The 10,838-nt window shown below is 44.0% G+C and overlaps 1 protein-coding gene across 1 annotated transcript; it reads right to left on the reverse strand.

Annotated features, from left to right (window-relative positions):
* Nucleotides 1–7,283: 7,283 nt before the first annotated feature.
* On the reverse strand, nucleotides 7,284–9,364 carry LOC105281490. Its single transcript, XM_011342743.1, has 2 exons — nucleotides 8,975–9,364; nucleotides 7,284–8,867 (listed from the first exon to the last, which is right to left on the reverse strand). The coding sequence occupies exons 1-2, from the start codon at nucleotides 9,362–9,364 to the stop codon at nucleotides 7,284–7,286; spliced, it is 1,974 nt and encodes a 657-aa protein (XP_011341045.1).
* Between the last annotated feature and the right edge of the window lie 1,474 nt (nucleotides 9,365–10,838).

Here is a 10,838-nt window from a genome sequence, read left to right on the forward strand (position 1 = left end):
TGATAACTTCTCTAATTGAAGAAAAATATGTTTATTTATCAAATTTGATAAAAGAAGAATTATCAAATGCAGAGGACATAGCGCTTACGACAGATATTTGGACTGATGTAAATACAAAAAGTTATCTCGGAGTAACTGCACACTATCACATAAATTATAATAAAAAAAACTGTTATGATAGGAATCATCAAATTAAATGATAGGCACACATCTGATAATTTGAAAGAGTGGTTACCCGATATAGTTGAGAAGTGGAATATTTCATTGCAGCGTATAGTTGTTGTTTCTGATAATGCGTCCAACATAAAAAAAGCCATAATAGAGGGTTTTGGTGAAGAAAAACATTGAGGTTGTTACGCTCATACAGTGAATTTGATTCTTGCTAAAATTATAGAAGAAGATGAAATTGTAAGTTCATTATGTAAAACAGTTAAATCTATTGTAACTTTCTTCAAAAAAAGTGTAGTTCTTTCAGATTTATTGCGAGAACATTCCGATCTAAAAGTAATTCAAAGCGTTGACGCGCGATGGAATTCCACGTTTGATATGCTTCGTCGATTTATCCAATTATCCGACAAAATTGGATTGATTCTTTTACAACATCCTACAGCTCTATCAATGTTATCGGCATTGGAATTGCAAACTATAAAAGAGTTCATGCAATTGTTGGAACCATTTAAAACAGCAACAACTATATTTTCTGGTGAAATGTATTGTTACGTCCGGGCGGCTGATTCCGCTCGACGCACCACTCGCACTCACTCACACACTCGCAGAGATACTCGCGCACCAGAAGAAACGACACTTTTACGAAAGAACGATAGCTTTATTATAATGAGGAGCGGGATACAGCACACGTCCACCGTTCACAGGATCACGTCCAAATCTGTCCCTTCGCTGTTGTTTATTATTTCCCCTGGCGACCCGTCGCCAGGAGGATCGCGTTTTCCTCGCCGACGGCCGATCCGACGACGCTCAGCTGATCGGCAGCTAACCGGCTCTTCGTTATGCCGGGTGGCCAACCCGGACATAACAGTATGTTACTGGCAGTCAAGTTATACCGATAATACACACATTAGCAAATCAGTTAGAATCATGCAAACCTATTAGTAAAGTAGGGTGTCATATAAAAAAAGTTTTGATACAAGAATTTCAAGCATGATTTAAAAATGTTGAACATAAATCTCTCATTGCGATTGCTACTATTCTAGACCCTAGATTCAAAAAATTCATTTTGTAGATAGAATTGCATGCTGTCATGCAATAAACAAAATAACAGATATGTTAAATATTGCCACTAAAAATAATGCACACAAAGACCAAGAAAACAATTTTCCTACTGATTCTGTAAATCAAAACAATCCTTTTTGGGCTTATCATGAAACATTGATACAAAAAACGAAACAATGTTTCTTCTAATACAAACAATGAAATAACTGATGAGTTTAGATATTATCTTAATCAGATACCCATTGGTATCACTGAATGTCCGTTACAATATTGGCAAAGTCATTCAACACATTCTTTATTAGAGAAACTGGCTAAGCGTTATTTAACAATTATAGCAACATCTGTTCCGTTCGAACGTTTGTTCTCTCGAGCGGGAAATATTATAAATGATTTATGAAATCGGCTAACGGAGCAACATTTGCAACAATTGTTATTTTTAAATTCGTTGTCAATTGAAGATTGGCATTTGTAAAAGTGTTCTTATAAAATGAAATATCCCTTTAATATATTCGCTCCTATAGTAATATATTCATATATCATTAATATATCTATTCAATAAAATGTTAAATATTCATTATACAGGGTGTACGAAAAGTCCCGGACCCCCTAATTATTTTAAAAACTAAGCATTTCTGAGGAAAATGTTTCATACGAAACTTGTAGGGTTTTAAGTGGCGTATTACATAGTTATATTTGCGTGACCTTGAAAAGAGTTGCCAAGGTCACATGAAGGTCGCCTTCAATTTCTTAAATGGAACCCCCATTTTTCAATACATATTCTTGTAGCTTACCTTGAGAGCTTTTCAAAACACTATAATTAAGTTATTTCTCATTAAGTACTTTCCGAGTTATGAGGCTTGAAAGTTACAGTTACCACCGGCATTAATATTACCCAAGGTGTACCGCGTGGAGGTTGCACGGTCGGATTTACACCGTGTGTGTGTGTGTGCACACGCGCGCGTGCATGTGCGTGTGCGTGTGCGTGTACGTATGCGTGTGCATGTGCTTGTGCGTGTGTGTGCGCGTGCGTGCGTGCGTGCGTACGCACACTCATACACTCATACACGCACAGCAGAGAGGGTTTGGAGTCATTAAATACTACAGGAGTGACGAACCGTGGGGTCCTTATCTCTGCTGTGATACACACACACACACACACGGTGTAAATCAGACCGTGCAACCTCCACGCGGTACACCTTGGGTAATATTAATGCCGGTGGTAACTGTAACTTTCAAGCCTCATAACTCGGAAAGTACTTAATGAGAAATAACTTAATTATAGTGTTTTGAAAAGCTCTCAAGGTAAGCTACAAGAATATGTACTGAAAAATGGGGGTTCCATTTAAGAAATTGAAGGCGACCTTCATGTGACCTTGGCAACTCTTTTCAAGGTCACGCAAATATAACTATGTAATGCGCCACTTAAAACCCTACAAGTTTCGTATGAAACATTTTCCTCAGAAATGCTTAGTTTTTAAAATAATTAGAGGGTCCGGGACGTTTCGTACACCCTGTATATTCAATAAAATATATATTCATTAATTAATTCATTTAATAAAAAAAAGTTTATAGTTTATATCTTATTTTTATTTTACCCCTTTTCCTTTTCAAACTTATACACCGAGTATTTATTAAGCATGTTTTTTGGATGTAGAAACCACTAAAATGATTCTTAATTCTTTTCAGATAAGTTGCAAAAAAGAGAAGAAGATATGATATTTATCACCTTACTAAGAAATTGAAACAGTCGGCTCCATTTCATACCGCGAGTTTTACAAAACGCGATTTTTTGTATCGATATTGGTAATATCGATATTAATTTAGTCGATATTTTAGATATATCGATAATATGGCTAACGATACGTATCGATATGATATATCGATACTGTCGGGCTGTATCGCCCATCCCTACACTGCAAAACATGTCCACGTTAACTATAACGGAAAAAAAGTCATTTTTTTCCGCTTTAACTTGTAAGTGTGAAATTAAAGCGGAATCATATATATATATATATATATATACTGCTGCCATATTGCGAGTTGCCATAGTTACGTCATTTTCGTAACCGATGATCACATCCTTTATAATATCCGTTATAATGCTAGATTATTACCAGTCCTATTTATATAAAGGATTTTAATATAAACGGATATTATAAAGGATGTGATCATCGGTTACGATTTCGGTCATACATATTAAAGCGGACGAAAATAACGTAACTATGACAATTCGCAATGATTCCGCTTTAATTTCACACTTACAAGTTAAAGCGGAAAAAAATGACTTTTTTTCCGTTATAGTTTCGCGGAATTTAAAGTGGACATGTTTTGCAGTGTAGATCCGACACTTGTCACCGTACAGCGGGGCCATGTAGTCGTAGTGGAACTCGTAGAGGCGCGTCTTCGAGATGTCCAGAATGCACATGTCCACGTATATCGGACGGTTGAACGTGGCCTTCAGCCTGCGAAGCTCCATGGCGAGAAGATTCTCCCCGAATACGGCTTGGCTGTGGAAGTTAGTACGCGAGATAAGAGCCTCGGCACCATATCTCCCCTCCCAGCGCGTCACAAGTTTCACGTCGACGCGATTGCGAATGTTCTCCATCGTCTTACCGAAGACGGCGTTGTTCATAAGCTTGTACAGGTTCTTCTCGAAATCGTTCGTCACGTGCGTCCTAAACGCCGTGTTCAGCTCGATGTAGTCCCGGAGCCACGCGGACTGCGCGAACTCCAGCGCGCGGTGAATCCTCGCGACGCGAAGCCCGTGGCGCGTGCACTGCTGCAAGGTGCAATAGTGTATCACGTACCGCTGCTTAGCGCACAGAGTGGCGAGGAGCGTTTCCTGCCGCTTGTCGGGTGGTGCCTCGCGCGTCGGACAGAACGGTAGGTCCGCGTGCGCGTCGTGTAGATGTTGAAGATACTCCAGGTCGACCTCGAGAATGTACCCTGTAGGCGAGTCCGGGGGGATCGCGTGCACGTCGAGCGTCGAGACGTCCTCGACCCAGCGAAACTCCCCACGAGGCAACGGCTGACACATGGCCCATCCGTAAAAATTATTCACGTCGTAGTACATGAGATACGACGACGGCTCGAACGGATCGTATGACGGCGCGTATCTGTTGTTGGCTCGCGCGTATCTGTGCGAGCATTGACTCAGCCCACCGCGCACGCCGCGCTCCACGAACAGCACCATATCCACGTCCGTCAGCAGCTCGAACTCGATGCCAGTGTGCAGCAGCATCGCGTCCCACGTGTAGCCCGGTAGTGTGTAGTAGTGCGCCGGGTCCAGGCCGTAGCTCCGTATGCACGTGTCACGAAAATTTTCAAACACATCCGCCAGGAGGAGAACGTCCGTTTTTAGGTACAGGTCGCTGTACTGTCCGAGGGTCTCGATAGCGAACCCGTTCCACACGGTTGTCGCGTGCGCGTACTCGTCATCTGCCACCGTATTGCCGGTCAGCGAACTGTGGAAGGACTCACGCGGCGGTAAACGAGTCTCATGCAGTCTCTCGACGCTATCGACGTACTCATATGGAAATACGCCTTTCCGCGTGAGGAACTGGAAATCCTCTTCGGAGAGATGCCGAAACTCCGCACGTAGAATGCGCATGTGGCTTCGGTTAAGGTAGGACGCTAGTTTGTCGAGACTTGTGCTGAGAAACTTGTACGAGTCTATGAACCGCAGTTTCACGCACGCTCTGGCTCCGTACCTGTCCGTGGTGTTCGCGATGTTCTTCGTGAACGCGATGTACCGCTCCTTCGTCAGCGGCAGTAACTCCATACTGCCCTCGAAGGCGTTCGCCACGTCCTCGATGATGAAGTGCGCGTCGTAGCCGGAGAAATTGTGGAATATCACGGGGATAACGTGCGAGTCCTTATAGTTTAGGTTGCACGTCGAGTGCGCCGGGCCTCTGTAGCGGCCGGTTAGGTGACAGTGATCGCGCACCCGGGTGTCACCCGCCGCGAACGGTTTACCGCACACGTGGCACCGCGCTGCATCGCGAAGTTCCTCATACTGCTCCGGGGTGAGGTCCCTCATGGGCACGTTGGACGCGAGGATCGTCTTGACGCGCTGCGCCAGTTCGCTAAGCTCTCCGACGAACCACGACACGCAGTCCTCCCCGCGATGCGTTCTGTACGCGGACAACGACTTGTACGCGCAACGCACGTAATATCCCACGCTCAACGCCCTGTGCCGTTGATACGCGCCAGCCGCTGCCGCATCCTTCGCCTGCTCATTCTTTTCCAACGTGCACTCGAGATCCGCATACACGACGAACGGTGCGCGCTCCTTCCTCTTGTAGTTTCGGAAGGCTAGCAGCTTATTGTCCTCGCTGGGCAGGACTATCGCGCAGTCGTTGATACTCTCGCAGTCGATGATATGTGCTGTCAGCCGCTCCTCGGTTGGGAAGTAGTGTAGGCACCTGCGTAAACGTTATGATTATTTTTGTGATATGATGTAGGATATTGTTTCTACGAAAAACTCACCGATCGCAGATGTACTTCCGCTGCTTCTTCCTGCTGATTTGTGCACTAACCAGGCGCGCTAGATCCCTGATCCACGCGAAGTGTCCCGGCTGCTCCACGCGGTTGTCGGGCACGTACAGCAGGTTGACGTGTCTGTTCCGCTGGTCGATTAGCCGCAGCGGAACGATGGCCCGTCGCCTGTTATCGTCATCCTCGGTGAATACGTTTATTGATATTTCGTTATTGCGCTCGAACTCGGCGATCTGATCGAGGGTCATGGGAAAATCCATACCAGTCATATCTAGCACGGCCTCATAGTCGGGATATTGCGCCACCCTTTCCGCATGTGTAGCACAGGGATAAAGAGCGGCGACCACCGCCCGCGCGAAGCACGCGTTGTCCGTTGATCTCACGTTGACCACAGCATGTTTCACTTGGATCGCGCGCGGTATATCGTTGACACACCCCGCACGCATGGGGTTGTAACTGTTCACGTTTACCGTTAGGTTTAGTATTTTGGACAACGCCCACCCACTGTCCCACTCTTGGAATTCGTCGAGAGACGCCCGATAACACAGTTTGCAATGTTCTACTATATGTAAACATTGTGATAAAATCGACTTCAACGCACAATAGTTGAGCGGTATACCCTCGTACTTTTTACTCTCCTCCTCATAATCCATGATTGGTGAGAGTATTACGTTAGACGTCGCGTCCATACATCATTGCACAGGACAAGCAACCGTGGACGCACTTCCCGTTTTATATATGCATCACTTACTGCGCAGTTTCTCACATGTCCGCAAAATTAGCGATGGTATCGCCTAACCTTGAACATGTTCGTGCAGGTCCAAGCGTATATAAACTTGCGCTGATGATACAATAGGTAACAATAGCGCTGTACCACATGTAACAATATACGACCCCCCCCCTGCTGATTTATCCCTCCGATGTGAACATGATACCCCTGCTGAGTCAACACCCCCTCCTCCCTGCTGACTCAGCACCCCTCCCCTCCCCCTGCTGACTCAGCCTCCCATCCCCTGCTGACTCAGCCCCCCTCCCCCTCACCCCCTCTCGTTGCCCCATGGGTCAGAACCCGCCCTATATATCTACTAATACATATAAATATTTCAATACAAATAAGTGTTTTTTTTTAAATACTTGGCGCTGTTAAACCGAATGAATATGTTAATTGCTTTATTCTGTTTCTTTCTCTCTTGTGAATGCATGCGTACGCAAATACGCAATGTCGCACAAATTCCTCTCCTTGCAGTAAACCGCTTGTAGGCTGCAATAAACGCGTCAGACGTATAGTCTGTCACCAATTCGAGGTGAACCGCAGAAGTGGCGAGGCACACGAAAAGAGCTAAGTAGGATTTGTACTTCCGAGAGTTCTTGCCTTTCCAGTTCTTCAGAAGAAACGGTCCAGCATAGTCGATGCCAAAGTGAAGGAAAGGGCGAGATGGCGTTATACGTTCGGCAGGAAGCTGACCCATGATTTGTTACGCTCGTCTCTGGCAGTATCTAGCACATCTTACACATTTTAGAATGGATGAACGAACAGGAGAACGCCCTCCGATAATTCAATACTCATTCCGTATGAAGGCTAACGTAACTTGAGTCCCGCCGTGCATTGTGCGGAGGTGTGCGTCGGAGATTATAAGTGACGTGAAAGATGATTTCCTTGGGAGAATCAACGGATACTTAGTCGTTGTAGGTAAGAGCGATGATTGCAGGCGACCTCCGATTCGTAGAAGTCCGTTCGAGTCTGTGAAAGGGGTAAGACGTGAAAGAGGGTTGGATTTTGGCAGAGCTTGTCCCTCTGAAATGACAGTGAGTTCTTGCTGAAATGAAGATCGTTGTACAGTTTTAACCCAGTAGGATTTCACGGCTTCCAATTCGTGCGTAGTGATTGGACCAGTTAAGGAGTCAGAAGATTTCTTGAAAGGAGAAACTGCTCGCAAGCACCATACTGTAATGCGTAACAGCCGAGTAAGACTCGAATATTTGTCCAGAAGGTTCCAAGGTTCTGCAGACTGGATCCTAGTGACGATAGAAACTTTAGTCGTTGGTCGTTCCTCCAGGTTGTCCTTTTGAGATGGTGATTGTATCAGTTGTGGCCATGCTGAAAGATCTCGTTGGAGCCACTGAAGTCCAGTCCACCATTGAGAGTGTTCTGACAGTTGGAGAGGTATCAATCCGCGAGTAGTACAATCCGCGGGATTGTCTTTTCCAGGTACAAATTTCCAAACTGACTGAGGAAGTGTTTCCTGTATAAAACAAACTCGATTTTGGACGAAGTCCTTCCAACGAGAAGGATGACCATTTATCCAAATATAAGTGATCGCAGAGTCTGTCCACATGTAGACGGGTGTATTTTTCATTTCCAGAACGAGTAACACATAGGCGACTAACTTGGTTAGCATCACGGCTCCAGAGAGCTCCAAACGTGGAATAGTTAGTCTTTTCAGGGGCGCGACTTTGGTTTTAGAGCATATAAGACTTGAGAGTATTTCTCCTTCCGTTGTGATCAGTCGGATGTAGACAACAGCAGAAATAGCGAGCTGTGATGCATCACAGAATCCGTGGATTTCTGCTTTTCGGTCAGATTGAAAACTGAGCCAACGAGGGAAGGTTAGACGAGACAGTTCAGGTAGTTGATCAATGAATTGGATCCATCTTGCTGACAAGTGTTGAGGCAAAGGATCATCCAAATCAAGCTTATTCGACCACAACTCTTGAATGAGAATTTTGGCTGTAATAATAACCGGAGAGATTAATCCGAGAGGGTCAAAAAGCTTGGCAATCGTAGATAGAATTGACCTTTTGATGATGACGGTAGTCGGCGGCAAATTAATGGTGAAATGGAATGTGTCCATGGAAGGTTTCCACCAAAGTCCTAATGCGTGAACTACCGTAGCGTCTTCGATTTGAACGGATGATGATTCGACTTTTCTTTCGGGTGGCACGGATTCAAGAATTGCAGGATGGTTACTGACCCATTTCTGAAAGGGAAAACCGCCCGCCATGCAGAGCTGAGTCAACTGCTTCACGATGTCCTGAGCCTGGCAAACTGAATCTCCTCCTCCGAAGACGTCGTTGACGTACCTGACTTTCCGGAGGACCTTACCTGCACGAGGGTACTTCTCACCTTCGTCGACGACTAACTGTTCGAATGAGCGAAGAGATAAAAAGAGGGTGCAAACTAGCCCGTAAGTTACTGTCGTCAACTGATATATGATAATCTTGTTAGACGGGTCAAACCATAATATACGCTGAAAAATCTGATCCTCAGGATGTACCTATATTTGGCGGTACATTTTTTCCACATCCGTAGAAAAAACGTAGTGAAACAGGCGAAACCAGACGAGGACGTTGAACAGATCGACTTGAAGTTTAGCTCCTTATGAAGCACGTCGTTTAGAGAAACACCGGTGGTAGTACGACTCGATCCATTAAACACGACTCTTAGTTTGGTCGTAAGGCTACTTTCTCGGATTACCCCATGATGTGGAAGATAGTAAGCATATTGCGGTTCTGGCTCAGAGTCTGGTACTGGTGTCATATGATGTAATCTTTCGTATTCGGTCATGAAATCGGAGTACGATTTTGCATAATTTGGATCATTGTTCAATCTCTTGGCTAAATTCACGACCATCCACATAGCTTTTGCCCAAGAGTCTCCGAGTTTGCTAACAGGATCCTTGAATGGAAGTCATACTATATATCGTCCTTGCTGGTCTCGAGAGTGAGTTGAACTAAAGTGTCGTTCACATTCTTGCTCTTCCGGAGATAGAGATGAAGTTGTCATTGATGGAATTTCTTCGAATTCCCAAAAGCGATGCAGTAATTTGTACAGCTCATTGTTAAGCGAAACATGATAACTTCTTACTTCTTCCGAGGATGGCGCAGACCCGTGTGGGCCGGAAATAATCCATCCGATTTTTGTTCGCTGCGCGATTAGGGAGTTCTTCTCTCCCTTCCTGATTCCATCCTCAATGATTTGCGCGAAGACGTTTGCTCCTAGAATAATATCGATGGGTCCAAGAGAAAGGAAATCCTCATCGACTAACTGCAGTCCCTGCAACTGCGGCCAACTGCACTTTTCAAGCTGGATGGACGAAATAAAGCCAGTAAGTTTAGGTAAAATGTGTGCCGATACTTCGCATTCCGATTCAGGATCGAAGTGTGGTCGCACCTTGAAAGTAGTCAAACCTTTCGTTCGACGAGATTTCTGTGCTCCTATTCCGACCAACGAGATGGAGGATTTCTTCGGAGGGAGTCGTAGCAGTTGCACAATACGTTTGGTAACCAATGAAATTTCTGAACCTTGATTAATCAAGGCTCTGGCTGTCGCAGTTTCTCCTGAATGAGTAACAATGGTCACTTGAGCGGTTGCTAGGAGTACCGATGACGTAGCAGCTTGCATTTCGGTTGAAGAGTGTAGCACGTGTCACGGTTCGCGTCCTGTTGATTATTTTTTATATTTTTTATTTTAAATTTTACCATTAAAAGACTTTTAAGGAATAATAAAATATATGTATATATCCATTTTAAAGAATGAGTATTGTATGTTTAATAGTGAAAATATGAGAAAATATAAAGTATTAGTATCAGGAATACGTGACAAGTAAAGAGGTAAAACCTTAGATGGTAATAATACCGACCAACCAATAGTAATTACCGACATTTTAATAATTAAGTTACAAATGTTATTCGTTAATTGTAAATGCCTCGTGCATTTGCGAGAAGATAATTGTATGTTTTAATTGTTATAATTAATTAACAATTATATTACCGACTGACGAACACTTTACCGACCGGTGGTACATTACCAACATATGAAAATATCGACGTCAGAAATCGACTTTACCGACCGATGATTCACAGAAATCTGCTTTACCGGCCGATGGTACATTGCCAACATACGAAACTATTGATGTTCGAAATCTATCTTACCGATTGATGATATACTACATTACCGACCAATGATGTTACCACTTGATAATGTTATTATCAACACAAATTATTAATATTATTAATACGTTATTGTAAATGCCTTGTGCATTCGTGAGAAGAAATAATGTATGAAGTATATTTATTATATTAATTTTTGGTAAATTAACGAATTATAAAAG

Source organism: Ooceraea biroi, chromosome 3 (genome assembly GCF_003672135.1).
Source record: "Ooceraea biroi isolate clonal line C1 chromosome 3, Obir_v5.4, whole genome shotgun sequence".
Lineage (NCBI taxonomy): Eukaryota > Metazoa > Arthropoda > Insecta > Hymenoptera > Formicidae > Ooceraea > Ooceraea biroi.